We start from the raw sequence: 19395 nt of genomic DNA, 5'->3' as shown, positions 1-19395 counted from the left end.
GGTGTCTGCACTGTTCTACAGCTGAGAAAACGCATGGCCCTGAACGGAAAGAAGGTGTCAGGGTTGTGGAGCTGATGGGGAGAGAGCCAGGGCTCCAGCCCAGGGAGCTGGGGGCGGTCTGTTCTTGCAGACCCCTGCAGCAGAGCTCTGCACCCTGCTTGTGCAGAGATGATACACTAGACCAGGTGCGGCCAGTCCTTGAGGGGCCAAAAGAATCTGTTTCCACAACAGCCAGAAAACAGAAGGATACAAAGGGATGTTCTTATAATCTCCCGCCATTGTTATTTTTGGCCACGATTAAGTGCCTAATTGTACTCTTACCCTCAGACACATGTTCTAATCATTGCAAAAAGGTGACAGGTATCCACCAGTGCTCCCCAGCACTTAGGCACCACGGGTCGAGGTACACAGGGACCCGTCAGCCTGTCTTCTGAAGACATCAAATTTGAGACCACGATCGCTACACACATGGAGCCGTGAAAACCGATTTTACTTTAAACCTTCCCAAATGAAGTTAACTGAGCTGCGGACAGAAAGCTAACCAGTAAATAACCAGGACAGCTGTTTTCCTGGTGTGGCTTTTCACTTACTTCATTAACCCAGTAGGGGAGAAACAATCATTGACTTTATTGGCTCGGATTTCTCCAGAAAGACTGAAAATGGTGTGAAAATATGCGTGACTGTCTAGTGAAAATTAGTAGCTAAAGGAACAGAAAGTCTGTGACTGTGAGTCCTTCCAGGAAGAGGGAGACAAAATACACTACCTGTAGGAGCTTTTCCTGTGCTTCTCTTTTTAAAAGATCCAGCTGTAATCAGTCGAAGACCCAATGCCTTATTGAGCTGGGTACATTATGTAATAAGACTTGATACACGGGTTTTGGTTTTAAATATTGGAGTCTCTATGTCACATTTTTTCTTTTCTTTTTTTTTTTTAACTATCAGCGTCTTGATCACTGAGAAGTGACTAGTCTGGGCCTCAGGTGACCTCTTCACTGGGCACAGAGGACACAGAGCCCACAGAAATGTTTTAATTTCTTTCAAAATCAGAACAATAACAACCAAAACACCTAAGATTCTAAGCTCAAAGGTTACATACATCTCCATGCTAACCCAGCATAAACTATGGTTGTGAATATACTTTTAGGGAAGAGGGGACGGACAAAGGCCCTCAGTTCCTCTCTTGTAATCTGATCCGAAGGGCTGGCACCCCTGCTCTCCAGATGCGCGGCATTCCCTGGTCCATCCCACACACCAGAGAAGGACCCCCAGCTTCAAGCAGTGTCCCCAGTCTCGGTTGGGGGGACCAGATTCCCAGATGGCCAACGGCTTAAGATGGTCAGCCACTGCTCATGAGGACAGTGGCCCTGACCATTGCAAAACCTGAGCCCACTGAAGAATCTGGGCTCTTCCAGAAAGAGAACAGCCACCAATTTATTCTGCATTTGCCTTTTGAAGTCTAACTCCAAACATCTTAATATGGACTTCTCCACTAAATAAGGTTGTCAAGGAAAAACAACAGAACAGTATTCATTAAGAATGTATAAGCTTATAAACCACATTCTTTCCTAGCCCCGCATCTGAATCATGTGTTTTTCTTAAGGCTAATAAGTAAATGAAACAGTAAAACGCCCTCAGGCCTTGAATTACATGGGCCTCCCCCATCCTTTATTCCAGCCCCAGTGGACAGGAAGATGAATGAAGCCACTACAGCTCCCCCATGGCTGTTTCCTTAGGAGCTAGTTGAGTTTTCAAAATTCAGAGTATAAAACAAATAGAGTAGCTCAAAATAAAGTGAACAAAAACAGTGAAAACATTGTCAATCTAAATTAAATATGGTTATATATCCTCACCCCTCCTCCCTTCGTGGAAAAAAAAATTTACCATGTTATGTAAACTAAATGAAATGTACTAAAATGTCTTTATTAGTACTAAAATGTGTGAAAGTGCCTTTAAGACATGTCTTTAAAAAGATTTTTTTTTAATTTACCATACAATGCAAACTAAATAAAATGTGCTAAAATGCCTTTAATGCCTGGCATGACCTACTATCATGATAATGGATTCCTATCTCTCCTGGACCGTTTCATCCTTTCCTGTTCAATGCATTTTGGGGTAATTTGGGATCGCTTCTAATTGCCAAGCCTATTAAACACACATCGTTTTTATTTATTATGTGACAACTGCTTTGTTTTGTGGAGGCTTTTCCACAGAGCAACAGATTATCTGTATGTTCATTTTTTCCACGTGTATTTTTCATTTTTTGTTAAACAGTACTGTTCTTCTTTTAGATGGTAAAGGACAGACTAATGTAAAATACTTTTCTATAAAAGGGATATTTTAGTGAAGTGCTTTGAAGTCCAACAGACTGAAGGTAGAAACCAATTTCCATCACTAACTATAATTCGGAGTGAGCACTGGGCCTCCCTAAGTCCCTGTTTCTTCACATGAACAGAACTACAGACACTGCATGGCTGGCGGGGTTGAATACATCACTGGTGCACCATAAATGAGATTATTATGATGGCGACCATCACTCCCTCTTGCCTGCAAATCTGAGTACTTTCCACCAATGCTAGTCTGACTATTCCTTATTGAAATGATGTCAATTTTCCATTCTAAATGATTATATATTTGATTACCACAAATTAATCTGAAGGGTTGTCACTGGGCAAAAAGAAATCAGCCTTTAGCTATGATACACATTTGCCTTTAAGTATATGTGTCATATAATATATATGTGTGTGTTGTGTGTGTGTGATACGTAATAGAATATATATTTTTTCATTCTTTCCCACATACATAGTCATACTCTATTTTACCATGACGTGTGAAAGGAATAAATAAAAATTCTAACTAAAATATTCTGTAAAACTATGATGAAATAAATCAAAGATGATCTCAATAAATATTCCATGTAAATAAACAGGAAGATATTCCATGTACATAAATAGGAAGACAATATTGTCAAGATGTCAGTTCTTTCCAAATTAATCTATAGATTCAATGCAATGACAATCGAAATCACAGCAAGTTAATTTTGTAGATATCAACGCACTGATTCTAAAGTTTAAATGAAGAGGCAAAAGCCGTAGAATAGCCAACACGATGTTGAAGGAGAAGAACAAAGTTGGAGGACCAACACTGCCTGATTTCAAGACTTAGTACAAAGCAACCTTAATCAAGACAGAGTGGTAATGCAGAATAGACAAATAGATCAACGGACTGGAAAGATCCACATTAATGTAGTCAACTGATGTTGACAAAGGCGCAAAGACAATTAAATGGAGAAAGGATAGAACAACTAAATAGATACCCACATGAAAATATGAATCTAGATACATACTTTACACCTTTCACAAAAATCAACTCAAAATGGATCATAGATCTAAATGTAAAATGCAAAATAATTGTGAAAAATTTTGAAAGTCTTCCCATGAGCAAACGTGTATTGTGCAGTAAATGTGGTGCTCAGAGGGGAATTGTTCATCTTAAAAGTTGAGCTGACTTGTCCTACTATCAATTTGGCTTTTCTGGGAGTCACATTTCTTAGAGCCCCTTTCCCTCCATGGCTCTTGGTTAGAGTTGAACAGAAGAGGAATTTGTGCCAGAATTGGGAGGGGAAAGTGGAGCAAGTCCTCACCAGAATCCCCTTCCTGGAATGCTCCCAGGTGAGAGCTGGCCCTCGCAGGTGCCTGCACAAGATTTGGGAGGTGGAAGCCAAGCAGCCCCAGGAAGGGCGATGTGCAGAGTCAGATGTGGATGAGACACGTGTGAAGAAGCCTGGAGGGGCCCAGCCTGCCCGGCTCTGCCCTGCTCCACGTGCAGCACTCTGACCAAAGCAGCCAGACCAGGCTCCCCACTACCTTCCTTCCTGAAAGGGCTCCCTTCGGCGGGTGCACATCCCCGCACGTCCTGATTGGCCTAGTGACACTCCGCTGATCTCAATGCTCCCTGTTGCTGCCAAGCTCCATACTAAGAAAGGAGGCTGAAAACTGGTGAATTAAAGATCCCACTTCAGAAATGTGGAAAAGAACGAAACCCAAAGAAAGTAGAAAGAAGATGCGGTGGTCAGGGACTTTCCAAAATATTCCCTATTTCCTTCTTCTGAGTTCCTTCTGGGTGTACTTTCTGAGCTCCTTTTAAGTTCCAAGTAGCCATGCTTTGGCCAAAAAAAAAATGTAGGCAGAAGTGAGGTGTTTCTCTCCTGGGCAGAGGCATGTAAATGCCAGTGAGAGGTCTCACAGCACTTTCTCTCCATGGTACAATGATTACAGAAGCATCTGTCATGAGGAGGACACCTACAGCCCAGCCCAGATGAGCAGAAGCTCCCTCCTGGCCCACACTGGCCAGGATGTGTATGCAAGAAGTAAACCTCTGATATGGGAGGCCAAATATGAGGTTTGTTTATTAACCCATCACAACCTATAACATCTTTGCTGATATAAAAATTGGCACCTGAAATAGAGTGCTGCCCACAACCTAAAATATACAGCATTGATAGCTGCTAGGTGGCAGGAGCAGCAAGGAAACAATTATCAGAGACTGAAAAGTAGCAACCCAAGCTACGCAGTGATCCAACATTTGGTCAAAATATATTCCTGTCCTGGAAGGCAAAATGTGCTCTAATAGAATTGTAAGTCTACAGCAGGGCTCAGCAAGTTTCTTTTGTAAGAGCTAGATCATAAATGTTTTAGGCTTCACTGGCTATAAGGTCTCTGTCACACTAAACACAGCCTGCTGTACCTTAAACACAGTCATAGATCATAGGCAAATGAATGGTCAGGCTATATTCCAATAAAACTTTATTTGAAAAAAATAGGCAGTGGGTCAGATTTGGTCCCAGGCTAGAGTTTGCTTGACCCCTATTCTAGAAAGGGCCATCAAACACAATGTTACAAGTGTGGGTGTGTTGCTGCTGACTGCATTTGTTAAGGTACAAGAAAAATACAAGCTAAGAAAACTGATTGGTTGTAAGTAGGGATGAAAGGGAAGCAGAATTCTATGGATTTGTCAGAGGAAGAGGAAAATGCTTCTCAGTCTCAACCAGTAAATGATAGAACTTGGGTCCTAGAGTGATTAAAACCCAGCCATGTGCAGAAAAAAAAATCAAACCTACTATTGAAGACGGAATGGATTAAAGTGCTTCAGACTAAAGCCCAACTAAAAGTATGGTGCCAGCAAATTCTTTCAACTGAACAAAGAGGCGCAGGGAAAAGAGAACCAGAAATTGTGTTTCCCAAACAGGCTCAAAGCATGCACAGACTGATAGAGAGAGGGAGTGAGAGAAAGACTGAGAGCTAGATGGAGTGAAAAGGCAGAGAAATATAGCAAATCACAGAAGTATGTCTTGAAAAGAACATGACCTTTGACAACGGGAAATGAGTGAAATTAAACAGAGAAGAATTCAAAGAAGTTTTGAAAGATCTGTATTTCCAAAACAAATGACAATGTGAACTTTTGCTGTTCTAGACAAAGGAAATTTGGAGTTCTCTATCTACGGCAAGAAAGAGGTTGAGAAAATTGCTCAGTCCCCAAGAAGGAAATATTCCCCAAAAATCAATCCAGCTGTGGTCAAAACGATGGCCAATAAGGAAGAACCTCCCCAGCGGAGGGTTCAGATGTCACAGGAAGTAATAGACAAGGGTCTATTTCCAGGACAAGAGTCTGGATCTAATGAAGAAGCAATCCCCATCCCCAGGGCCAGGGACCCTCAAACTGTCTGCCCAGGGATTGAATTACTTTGTTGTGTACCTGAAACTAACACAATATTATAAATCAGCTATACTCCAACAAAATTAAAATTTAAAAAAAGAAGCCACATTCAGGCTTCATGTGAAATGACTGCTCAGCATTCCCTTTGAACAAACTAGTGCCTTTCATTCACAGATCCTAGACTCTGAGCTTCTTGCCATTGGTGGATGGAACTTTGGAGTGGTCTCCCTTGAGAAAGGGATGTATGTATTTTCTTAAGGAAGGAGTAAACTAAATGTCTGGTGACCAGGTATGTGCACTGTGGTAGTAATAGCGCTGTTAAACATTCTAGTTCACCTCTCTGTTATGGTTTTGTCAGCAAAACTGGCTGCACTAATTTCCTAACCTATATCCAAGCCCTTCTGTAATTCTCTCCTACACTGACTCTGGCCCTGGCCATGTGACTCTCTTTGGACAATTTGACAACAGTTTCATGAAACAAAGACGTGAAAACAGTTAGGTATTGGGGCTTGCCCTCTTCCTCATTGATCTTTAGAACCCTACATGCAAAGTAGCTCAGGCTAGCTTGCTAAATGAGCCCAGTGACTCTCTCACCCTATCTAGCAGCCCTGGCTGACAGCCTGCCAACTGGCCTCATATGTCAATAAGGACTCCTTAGATGATCCAGCTACCAAATGACCCACCAGCTGCCAGCTGACCACACAAACAAGAGATAGACCAGCAGAGATCAATTGAATAGCTAGAACCAAGAGATGACCCACAGAATTGTGAGCTAAACAAAATAGTTATACCAATCTGTTAATTCTGGAGGTGGTTTGTTACACAGAACAAGCTAACTGATGCATCCTCCTTGTAGGCATACGGGAATCTGACGTGCAATATAAGGTACTGTGTTAGACTGTATTTCCCACGAATGGGGGCCATAATACATCCCATCCCATATGTGACTGGCACTCCTCTCATTGAGTGAGGTTCTATGTCCTCCTCAATTGAACCTGGGCAGTTCTTTGTGACCATGATGGAAGTGGTGTTATCTGACTTCAGAGACAGGATTATAAGGATGCCATGCACTTCCACTTGAGTCTTAGAGGATGATCATTCTTGGAACCCAGCAACTACACTGTGAAGAAGTCAAGTAACCATGTGGAGAGGCATGTGAAGGTGTTCCAGCCAACAGTCCCAGTTGAGTTTCAGCTACCAGCCAGCAATGACGACTAGACATGTAAGTGAGCAAGCCTCCAAGGACTCCAGTTCTCAGCCTTTAAGCCATCCCAATTGACATATGGAGCAGGGATGAGCTGCCATTGCCAAACCTGTCCAAGTTGCTGATTCAGGAGGTAAATAAATGATGTTGATATTTTCAACCGCTAAGTTTTCTGGGGGTTTTTATGCAGCAAAAGATAACTAGGATACTTACTTTGGTCAATGAAAAATGAATAAAAGTGATGTGTCATTTCCATGTGGAAGATGTCAATTGCCAGAGAGTGAAGCACTCTTTTCCTCCCTAGTATAGCAATCAAGGAAGGAAGGATACTGTGGGATGCAACTTCCTTCATTCTAAATCTCTGAGTGACTTGTGTGAGAGAATTCCTCTGCTGACTCAAATTTACTGTGCAGCCTGAACAAAATATAAACCTTTACTGTGTTAAGCTATTAAGATTTTGGAGTTGTTTGTTTTCATAGCATATTCTAGTATGTTCTGATTGACACAAGAGGAAATAAAGATAGAAAGCAAAAATGCAAATTTTTGTCTTAATGTATGTTAAGACAAAACATACATCTGATGAGACTAAGTAAAAAAAGAAAGCACCTAAAAATAACACTATAAATAAAACCCAAAGATATAGTATATGTAAAGTGTAAAAATGAGAACAGTATTATCACATATATGCCATTAAACTTGAGAATTGGGACAAAATGCAAAGATTCCTAGAAAAGTCTTATTGAAACTGACTTGAGAAGTAAAGTTAGAAATACTATAATCCTATTACTATCAAAGATACTGAAGCAGAAATTTTAAAAATCTCTCTACAAAGAAAGCAACAAACCCATGTGGTTTTCTAAGCAAATACTATCAACTCTAACATAATGAAAACTTTTAGAAAACTAAAAATGAAGGCATATTCCATGATTTATTTTATAAGACCAGAAAAACTTATAAAAGAAAAATGACAATTTGATAAAGAAAAAATCCAAACTCATTTCACCAAAGAATATGCTTGCAAAAATCTTAAACAAAATGTGAGTACTTCATATGCAATATTTTATAAGGGATATCATAAAAACTGTGTTTGTATCAGGAATATAAAAATTGTTCAATAATAGAAAATTATTATCCATTACTTTAACATTAAAAAACAACAAAAAAATCCTATAATTATCTCAATTTGGTAAAACTCAACACCCAGTCATGTTTAAACTTTTTTTATAAATTAGAACAAAAGGGAATCTCAAAGGATATCTATAAAAATCTGTAACCAACATCATCCTAAGTGGATAAACTATGAAGGAATTCTATTTAAAGTTAGGAAAATGTGTAAGGATACCCTCAATCACGAGCTCTGTCAATAACACATTAGAGTTTCTAGCCAGTACAATAATACAAGAAAAAGAAATGAAATGCCTTAGGATTGGACAAAAGGAAATAAAACTCTCATTATTTGCAGATGATATGAACTGTCTATGTAGAGAACCTGAAAGAATCTGCATTTCAGTTACCAGTAATAAAAAGGATATGATAAGTTGTATAGCTATAAAATAATATCCAAAATTATATTCTTTTACATCATCAACAAAAGAGTAAAAATTCATAATTTTGGGGGGGGGGTAGGATTTTATTAATTAATTTATTTATTTTTGCTATGTTGGGTCTTCGTTTCTGTGCAAGGGCTTTCTCTAGTTGTGGCAAGTGGGGGCCACTCTTCATTGCAGTGGGTGGGCCTCCCACTATTGCGGCCTCTCTTGTTGCGGAGCACAGGCTCCAGACGCACAGGCTCAGCAGTTGTGGCTCACAGGCCCAGTTGCTCCGCAGCATGTGGGATCCTCCCAGACCAGGGCTCGAACCCATGTCCCCTGCATTAGCAGGCAGATTCTCAACCACTGCACCACGAGGGAAGCCCAAAATTCATAATTTTTAAAACATCATTTACAGTAAGCAATAAAACACAAAATATCTTTTGGTACTCAGGAGAACAGTAAGAACAGCCTATAGAAAATTGTAAAACATTACTGAAGCACATAAATGGAGAGATGGCCCATGTTCATGGATAGAAAAATTTAATATCATAAAATATCAATTATCAGCAATGAATCAATAGATTAAATATAACACTAACAAAATCCCACTTGAGTTTTTTTTCATATTGAGGTTAAAATAAGTTGATTGTAAAATTTATATGGAAGAACAAAAATTCGATAATAACCAAGAAACTTTTCAAAGAGTTGAATGTTACTTCCCTTGCCCAATATATATACGTATTATAAAGCTTAGTAATTATACTCTGTGTGTGTGTATTAAAAAAGAACAAAACTTAACCAATGGAAGAGAAAAGATAGCCCGTAACAAATGACTCATATATGCAATTTTGATTTATAACAGATTTGGGGAAAGAAGTAACTAAAATGAACCAGTAAAAATTGATTCTCCACAAGAAAAAATATATGTAAATGGACCTCGATCACCACTTTATACCACACATATATCACATGATATATATAGGGTATGTATGATAAAATGAACAAAAAGAAAAGCAAGAGAATGACAAACAAGAAGTGCAAATTAAGTTTACTTCTGAGGGTAGGTAGGGGAATGGGAGAGGCGCAGTGTAGACTGAAATACATTATTGGGGATATTCTAGTTTGGACTGGGTTCATGGATGTTTAATTTTAGTGTAAATAAACAAGCAAGCCAAATAGATATAAATGAGTATTGAGCTCAAGAATCAAAGATTAATCAAATTAATCAAATGATAAATCCCATTCTGTGCACCTAAAGTCCAATTCTGAAGAATATGGATGTTATATGTTTGAATTAACTGCAAGTCAATAATGGGAAGGGATTAGATGTTAGATCAACCATATGTGTGAACTATGTTAACATTTCTTCATTATTTCTTTCATTTTTATTCATCTGATCTCCTTATCCTCTGAATTTTTAACATCACATAGCTTTTATTAGTTCTACTAATGCACCAGTCTAAAACTTCCTTTCTTTCATCATATCCACAGCTCACTAGCAGCTAGAAATCTTAATTATTTTCCCTTTTTTTATAGAGCTTAAAAAATAATACAGTACATTTAAAACACATGCAGTAATTCAGCATTTGGGGTAAGCATGGAATGGAAGCCAGCACCTATGAGCTCTGGCATGTCCTGGCTGTAATATCCCAGCATCATTACATCTGAGGGATGATAAAGGACACTGGTGGAAATTGGGTAGAAATTCTAATCCCAAAACCCTGCAGTCAGGGCTCCCATCACCATGGTGCTGGTCTGCCATCATCTCCACCAGGAACCTTCTGTAGGGTGGTTACCCTAGACACTGGATTTATTCATAAGATTCTCTCAGACAATAATCATCATCTTGAGAAGTCTTCTCAAGAACTTCAACGTTCTAAAAAGAAGCTATTGTACTTTATATTTGTATGTTTTGAATGCAATAAATTATTCATTCAATAGATTTTAATTGTGCTAATATTGAAATTTTCCATTTCAGGCAAAAAGTGACTTGGTTCGACTCTCAGGTACAATTGGCCTTATGCGTTCCTAATGGTGGTGACCCAGGTCTGTATTCTCGTTCTTTCTGTCTGGGAACTGTCGTTCTACAGCCCTGGGCAGAGTCAGAAAACTAGTTGGCAGAGCTGCTCATGGGGATTTTTAGGCTGAGTATCTCATAACTCTGCCCATCACTCTCCCTCACCTGAAGGTGGCACCTGGGGATGGAAGCATAAGCCTAAGTGAAAAGAGGGAGTGAAAATGATTATTTGTAATGTTGCCAGCAACAGATGAACTAATGAAGTCTTCCTCCAAACCTCTCCTGGTTCCCTTCCTTGTGATCTCTATTGTATCTTTATACAAATAGGGCAATGAAGCAACATTAGCAAAGTCTTAATTTGGTCAAATGGATCAAACACACAAGCTGACTCAACAATCCTTTTCTCTCCTCCCAAACGCACTGGGTGGCTGCAAACCAGCATTGCCAGATGTGTATCTATTTCCTAGTTTGACACCAGGGAATTGCCTGGTAAATAGTATCTTATCACTCTTGTTCATTTTACATTATATAACATTATCTAAAGCTAACAAAATTGAAAAAAATATGAAGGCCAATAGCACTGTCCATTTGGCAGAATTTTAGTGCTAGAGAATGGTAACTTGTGTCAAAATATGACTTTAATTAAACTATCTATGCTTCTCCATCTTTTTTATAAGTAACCCAAAGCTATATTCATACTTATCACATAAATAGAAAAACATCCCCTGTTCTTTCATACCCAGGTTTAAAAGTTCTAGTACTCATTTAGTTGTCAGCCTGAAATACATCTACAGGGGACCTTGACAAGGAAAACCCTGTGTGCTGCAAGTGTAATAATAAAAATGACCTACATTTGTTTTGGGTATGACATGTGCCCAGCTCTGTGCTAAATGTCCACAGGATCCATCTTACTTAGTTCCCAAAAGATCTCCCCGAGCCTAGTTGTGTTATTCATTTTAGTCCACAGCAGATAAACTAATTTGTCAGGAAAACTAAATGGCAACATTGAGACCAGATCCAGGTCTAGTGACAGTTTTATGCTCTTAACAAGAGGCTACACAATGGGAATGACAGCAGCTAAGGAAAAATGCATCTACCCCCTAAACTATCCATGTTAGTTAAGCACCTGTGATCTGGTTAGCGCTGTATTAAATATGGGGGTGCTAAGTTTCTTCCCTGAAAGAACTAACAATTAGTTGAGGAGACAAGACGAACTGACAAAACTATTCTGCACGTCAGATGACAGTCATGGAGTGGGTAAATTATTTCATGTAACAAATGAGCTTTGTAGGCATCAGAGGCAGCAACCAATACAGATAGGAATGCACAGCACAGGCTGGCCTGTTTAAGCTCAGGAAGGAGAGCTTGAACTTGGATAAGCAGCGTGGGGAGGGGCAGGCTTCGAGGAGAGGGGAAGCACTGGAGGAAACAGCAAAGCTAGAAGGGATCAGATGCAGACACTCTGATCTCACGGCATCCAGGCTAACAGACCACCCTAGTATGGACAGGTAAATGGCAGTGTGTCAAAGATGAGCTGTTTCTGGAAGGAATGTCACCCAGAGGGATGCCCATCCCAGCGCGGGCCCCAGTAGGCACTCCGTGAATATCAGTGAGGGAAGACTGAGTGAAGTCCAGTGGATCGTACTGATGTCGACATCGAGTTATAGAAGGAACTAGGGTACCCGTGGATTTTGCACAAGCTCCTAGCCCTGAGTGTCCCATCACTAGCAATTCCTGAACAAACAGATCGAAGTAATTAATAGAACCATAAGACGCCTTTACCAAAGTAACAGATCAGCTCTAACGGCACGATTATCTTTTAAATAGAATGTTTAAGTTAAAAAATACCAGTAAGTTTCACACAGAGCTCAACAGGAATGGATTTTACAGGCCACGGTATTCATGCTGGGGACTTGGCCAATGGAAGCAAAGTTACAAATGCACCTGCTGCTTAACGGGAAACCCTGGGAATATTCAGCATAAAGGAAATAAATGAAGTCTACCCCAATGAGTTAATCGTGGGGAAGCATCCCTACAATTCTTTAACATTAAAAGAGAAAAAAATGGAAATGGAACCCCATCCACAGAATGAAGCTTGAGGACTTTCCTATCAGCATGAAATTTCAACAAGAAAACTGCTGCTGTGCTAGGACCAGAGCTGGGGATTCTAGATCTGCAGTGATCACCAGCCTAGTTCACCCAGGCAGAGTCAGACATCCAGCACCACAACTGTACCCTTAAAGACAAAAGCCACCGCCTTTGGGTTTCGGTTTCCTCCTCTGTAGCATGAGCGCCCTTCCAGCTCTAATACTATGTGACTACGTGTTTTTCACAGCAACAATGAAAATGCAACTACAGAAGACCCAGTAATGACAACAGTTCCTGAGGGCATACTCTGTGCCAGGCATTCTTCTAAGTGCTTCACGGGTACTGACTGGGACCATCACCTTAGAAGGCAGGTACCATTTCATTTTACAAACAAGAAAACTGGGGCATAGAGAACTTGAACAATTTGCCCAAGGTCACAGAGGTGGAAAGGGACAAAGTCAAAATGCCAACACACATAGATGCTCTTAACCATTACACTCTGCCTTTTTCAAATGGAGAAGGCAAGGTACCATGCATATATTTAATTATGCACTTTAATATCCAAAGGATGCTTCCAAATCCTTTCTTGCTAGGCCTCTAAACTGCAACCATCTTTCCTGCAGAAAACTACAGTTTTTTGTTGTCGTTTGTTTATACCACAGTTAAATCATAATTAAAGTGACTTATTGAATTACTGGTTGCAAATCACAAACACCTGCCAAGTAAGATTCTCCTGCATGTATAGAGAAATTCACAGAAAGACGGATCTTTAGCTACCTCCACTCCAGTTCCTAAAAGCATGCACTAGCCCTCCACCCCCAGAATTAAGAGACTAGAGAAAGTATGCAGAGAATTGCCTGCTCCTTAGAGGAGATGTCAGACATATTTATCTGCCTTCTCCAGCCTTCCACTCCCCAAGAAAAGACTTCTCCCCATTGATCCTTCCACCCACTAGGGGCGCTGAAATAATGTCTGGAATAATAAAGCCAATTTGCCTCTACAATGACTGGATTCACTTATTCATTTTGGAAAAATTAGGATTCTTTCTCCATGTATAGAGAAAAGAAACACTCATATATATGCCCGTAGAAAAAACACCTGATGCTGGAAAACTGATTTGTAATGAAGTACTTACGGTCATTGTTTGAAAGATCTAGCACACCGAATCACAGTAAAAGCAAGAAGGTAGATCATATTCTGTCAAAATCATACATATTACATATTTAATATTGATAAAAGTATATACTCATTTGGATATTATTAGCAAACTAAAAAAAACAGGCAAAAAAACAGAAAAAAAGTATTTTATAGCAATATCTGACTATTTAAAATTTATGAGAATGAAACTTTTCCATTCCAGTTGAAATATTGACCATCCCTAATGAAAAATTTTAACCAAAACAAATCTGGCTGGAGCTAGCTGGTATTTGAGAAACTGAAAAATTTATGTCAGCCTTTCCTAACCACGATGGGCAAATTTTGAGAAAAGTTGGCTGATTTTGGACATAATAAATGAGAGAGGATTTGATTCTAAGAAGAGGTTTTCATGCATTTAGTAATAAGAACCAGTCCTGGAAAATGAAGCTACCTCATAAGACTTAGAACTTAAAGTTTGGTCTTATTAGTTCCAAGTTTTCTCATGCCAGAGGGTAATTTAATTTTGTTCACCATGCCCAGTACTATCATCAAAAACTTCCATCATAAGCAACAGAAAATATTTTTCATATTATTAAACAAGATATTAAAATTCAAGACATGCCATCATATGTGCTATTTGTTTTGTCTTGATATTTCTTAACAAATATGGGATTAAACCTATTTAATCACTTTTTATGTAGAAAATAGTTAAGCAAGATAGTAAAGTTTCAATTCAGAATTTACTTATTAAAATATAATAAAAATACTTTGCAGATTACCTTATCTTCATGATCAGTGATGCAGACGCATAGATTGACCATAGATTGAAATTAAGTGAAAGCAGATTGTGAATAATGCCAATTAGGGAAATAGTAGGTCAAGACGAAGCTTACTTTTTTTCTTTTTAAGAGATATTTCAAGTCACTTCACACAAAGGCGATTACACATACAAAAAAAATCACTATGGACTTGGATACTATCAGAATCCTCTTGTGATCCAAATGTTCTAGAAAACTATGGATATGCATTAAGAAAGTTACCAGACCTTTTCTACTACAAGAACTGATGGAAGTCTAGTGGAAATCAAAATCAGGCAGATTCATGGGAAGAAGAATCTGTCCAAGATTTCAGGCAGCAAAAACAGATCTTCCGAGCTCCCGAACTACATCAGAGCCTAGCGATTCTAGTAAAGCGCTCGAAGGTGGAAATCTGGGTGGGGCCCAGGCAGCTATTTCTGTCTCCCAGTGTAGATCTCTGGGAAGCCAAGCTCTGGTCAGTCTGAGAAATGAATTCACCCCACTCTGTGTGCACGTGACTCCATGTCAACTCTGTCCCAGCTTCCAATGCTCTTAACCTAGCCACTTTGACTACATGGATGGAGAACATTTTTCGTAAAGTGGAACTGCTGTTTATGCTATTACTAAAAGCAAAATAGAAATGAGCTGTCCAGATCTCAGAACTGTGCCAGTACTTCCTAAGGTCAAGTACCAGAGGACAGTGCCCAGTCCTCCCATGCATTTCCCAATGCCATGCCCAGTAGCCCCAGTGCCCACTTGAAGGTAGCCTTTCCACCAGACGACGTCACCCTTCCTGATTCTGGAACATTCCTGCACAGCTCATCACCTAGAAGGATTTAGAAAGTAGTCAGAGCATGGTTTAGGTAGAGAGCCAAGGACAGGATCCGTTCCACCATCTCTGGACCTCACCCTGGGCTACAGCCATGTCATGGGAAGTGCCTGCTTTGTACTTAAAGTGATTTAGCTGAATGCCAGGAGAGTGTGGGAATGACTGATTTATCAAGAAAAGTAAAGATGCCTGAATAAGCTTTTAAAAAAGATACCACTCCAGCATCTGCACCACGTGAAATGGAACATAAAGGAACTGGGTAAAGAAACACAATGATCAAAGACAAATTAGAGAAGGGAGCTTTCAGCTGACTGTGCTGAATCCCTGATGGCCCATTCAAGAACATCTACGTAGATCAAGGTTTAAGAAGTTAGAGATCTGTATGATAGCAAACAAAGTGGTGTGTGTAGGGGAGCATGAACTTCACATTTGTCTTTAAATATATTAATGGTGCTATAAATAGGCCATCACCTGCTCCTTCTTTTCCATTTGGAAGAGAACCAGCCAGAACGGGTTTGAATTACAGATTCAACAGAATCACAAGTAGCAATGTTCTAGCTGCTTTTCCAGAGGAAAAGGGATGTGTTTTCTTCCCTGCAAGGATGGAAATGAGAAGGAGATGCTTTTAGAGACCCTGCTTGCCAATGAGACTGAGCAGAAGTCTCTCGTCATGTCCTCTTTGGCCCTAAGAAGTGGTGAGAAGAGACAAAGATGCCATTCCAGGGAGCATTCCAGGCTGGTAACAAGGGTGTGAAGACTGCCGTGAACTCACACCCAGAATACAGAATTAAGGTGCTCTCTGCTCTATGTTGTATAATAAAAGACCCAGTTGTAATCGGTGGCATCGTGATGTTCTATTTACTTTCTAATTTTTATTCTTATCTCATTGAATTCCAGCAGAAGACAACACCTCTTGACTAGTGTGGGGAAAAAGAAAACTTCATTTTTTAAAGAACCCAGATGATAAGTTTTCCCATGCATAATATTTGAGCACCATCTGGCTCAGGATATGAAGAATAAATTGCCAAAAACCAAGGACAGCTATTTTGCACACGTGTTGAAATAAAGCAAACACCCACGCCTTTGCTCCGAGGACATGAATGTAGGTGTATGCCTATATTCTAAGCTAAAAAGACATCATTCGATGCAGACATCCCCAGATCAACCACTGACCAAAAATATCTCACTGATTAATCAATGCCTGGCACTCAATCTGCACACACATATCATAGGCGGTGCAAAAGTTTGAACCACACCAACAGAAAGATCAGTAACAGGAAGCTTACCGCCATCTACAGATTTCCCCTCACTGCTCACGGGAGTGAGCCATGGATTTCTACTCGAAAAATATAAATTGGCAAAATTGACATCAGCTGTGGAGTTGCATTACGCTCCCAGTGATGAAATCCAGTTTAATAACCTGTGCAAAACAGTAAACACGACTAACTACCTCTCTAGAAATAGGAAAGCAACGGTCCACGGATGCTTGTTACTTACACACTTGGAGGCTGAAGACTCACAACAGGTCAACACCCCATCTCGCCCTGTCTATGGGACTAAACCATACAGATTTAAAGGCAAATACGTAGAATAATATACTTGTTTTCATTTCTCCTCTCCATTCACCACTTTCCCGAGGCAGGCTTTTTAGAGAGTTAAATAACTAAAACGCCAGTTCAGGGGCTGGGCAGCGGCCTCGCGAAGAGGCGCGAGGCTGATTCCGAGGGACACAGACCTAGTGGAGCGGCTGTTGCGGCCAGCGGCGCCGAGTGAAAAGCACGGCGAGTTTGCCAGCGGGTGCGCAGAGGTGGGAAACGCACACCCGGGCCGTCCACCCGCTGCACACCCGGCAACTTTATTTTGGGCAGAACCTTCCTAGGAAACTTTTCTCTCGCCCCCAGTTCTCGCCCAACCCAGGTCGGCCGCGGGCAGGCAGGAGGGGCAGGGCGCCGCGGGCCGAGGGGTAGCCCCGGGCGGGACGCGGCTCGGCGGGTACCTCCCTGTCCTCTCGGGGCCCCGGGGCGCGCGGGCAGGTCCCACAGGGAGGCCACTCACCAGCCGGAGCGCGAAGAAGACGGCGAGCAGGGCGAGGCAGGCGCCCATGACGATGAGAAGCAGGAAGACGATGAGCGGGTGCTGCTGGCTCATGCGGTAGTACGACTCGTAGAGCCAGTCCCGGGACCGCTGCAGCCCGTCGCCGTCGCCGCCGCCGCCCGCCGCCGCCGCCTCGGCGCGGTCCCGCAGGTAGCGGCGCCGCCGCATCGCCTCCTGCCACATCGGGGAGGTTCACGGGGCGCCCGCCGAGCGCGCCCGGCCGGGGCCGCGCCGCCCGCTCGGCCGCCGCTGCCCGCGTCCCAGCCCCGCGCTGCCTCGGCCGGCCGCGCTGCCGGCGCTCCGAGCTGCGCGCAGGGGCCTCCGGCGCGGGCGGAGCTCGGAGCCCCGGGCTGGGCGCGCTGACGCGCGGGCGGGGGCCGGGCGGCGGCCTCGGGGGCAGCTCCCGGCGGCGCCGCTACCGCCACCGCGCGGGAGGGGGCGGGTGCGACAGGGGGCGCTCGACCCGCCTCTGCCCGCACCCTGCGCGCCGCAGCCGGGCCTCCACCCACCGCCGCCCCCCGACGGCCAGGTCGCGAGCCGGGCACGGCGGGGGGCCGGCGCGCCCAGCCGCGTGCTGGGCGGGGAGAGGCGGGGCCCGCGGCCCAGCCCCGGGGGTCCCCCTCTTAGACCCTCCCACGATCAGCGCGGGCAAGGTCCACCTCCCCTCCGCGGTCTCAGCCTGGGGTCGGGCGGGGGCTCCCACCGTGCCCTGCGCGGTCCCCGAGCGCGGTCTGGGGGTTCCCGCTTCCTGCCGCTCTCACCTCCGACCTAGCTCAGAAGACTGCGGACGCTCCTAACTCCTCTCCACCCGCTCCAAGTGCGGCGGGGAGGGGCCGTCCCACCCTCCAGTCCCCCCAGGCTCTGAGTAGTGTGCGGGGGGTGGGTTGGACGGGGTGCTCCCTTGCTCCTCCCCACTTTCTCAGAGCGTAGCTGGGAGGAGACCTCCCATCCTTTGCTATCCCCTGCTCGGAGGACCGCGGGGACTTCCTCTTCTTCACCCTCTGTGCGCTCGCAGGAGGGATTCCCCTCCGCTCCGCATCCCTTAATGGGTAGGGGGTTCCCATCCTCCTCTTCTTCAACTCAGCACAGCGGGCTTGGGGGATCTCACGGACCTCCCCACTCTCTCAGAGGGCAGGGGGCTTCCCTGCGGGGGGCGGGAAGACGCTGGGACGCGGGGAGACCCCTTGGCCGAGAACAGCTCCAAATGCGCAATGGAGAGGCAAGGCGGACACCCGCCCTTGTGATTGAACGCTGCACCCCGCCACGTCCTCGGGTAGGCCGCCTTACTTGCGCCCTGCAGTTTCAGCTTAAGTCACACTTTGGAGGTACCCGATAGGGCAAGGTTTTCCGTATCGGAGTTTAGAGGGAACCCTCTGGTCGGTCCACGGCCCCCGCCGAGCCCCTGCTGTCCGGCAGGGATGGCAGCGAGGGCGCGACCGGGGAGAGTGGCTGGGCGCTGGTGCGGGCAGGGTCGGCTCTGGGATTCGCTTTCTCCACGCCACCTCGGGGGACTGGGCGCGGGGGCCGATGTCTGCAGGGGCAGCGTCCCCTCCCGACACGCCTGGGGGTTGAGCCCGCTGGCCCTCTCCCTGGGCGGTAGGGGAGCTCCTTGGTGCTCCACCCTTTTGGAGGGTCCCTCCTAGTCGAGAGTTGTCTGTACCCAAGCCCCGCAAATCCCACCTCCACCCGAAGCCTAAGGAGTCCGAGGCACCGCGATCCACCCCTCTCGGGCACCAGCACACGGCCGGGGCTTGTTCCTCTGCACTTGTCTGTTCCAGTACCAGACCAGCGCAGGGGTCTCTGAGCCCTGGCACCGCCTAACACTTGGGAAACCTTCCCGAACTGTCCCGCTGCCCGCTCTTGGCCCTCCTGTCCCCCTGCGGGACAGAGGCATGTGAGCTGGGTAGCTGCGTGCCCAGTGACGGCAGGACCCAGGCCACGAGGGGAGAGGGGCCCGGAGCCTTCTAGTGACTTTATTTTTAGCC

The 19395-nt window shown here is 43.7% G+C and overlaps 1 protein-coding gene across 2 annotated transcripts in view; it reads right to left on the bottom strand.

Moving 5' to 3' along the window:
- Positions 1 to 17636, bottom strand: part of ADCY2 (adenylate cyclase 2) — a 441039-nt gene extending 423403 nt beyond the window's left edge. For both annotated transcript variants that reach the window (XM_081233724.1, XM_081233725.1), the window contains exon 1: positions 17372 to 17636. In XM_081233724.1, coding sequence (XP_081089850.1) covers positions 17372 to 17593 — 222 coding nt within the window. In that variant the 5' untranslated portion in view covers positions 17594 to 17636. The remainder of the gene's footprint in view (positions 1 to 17371) is intronic.
- Positions 17637 to 19395: the final 1759 nt, after the last annotated feature.

The sequence above is a fragment of the Mesoplodon bidens genome (assembly GCF_964165515.1).
Source record: "Mesoplodon bidens genome assembly, chromosome: 4".
NCBI lineage: Eukaryota > Metazoa > Chordata > Mammalia > Artiodactyla > Ziphiidae > Mesoplodon > Mesoplodon bidens.
The sequence above is the reverse complement of the archived record's forward strand: the minus strand, read 5'-3'. Positions and strand labels throughout refer to the sequence as shown.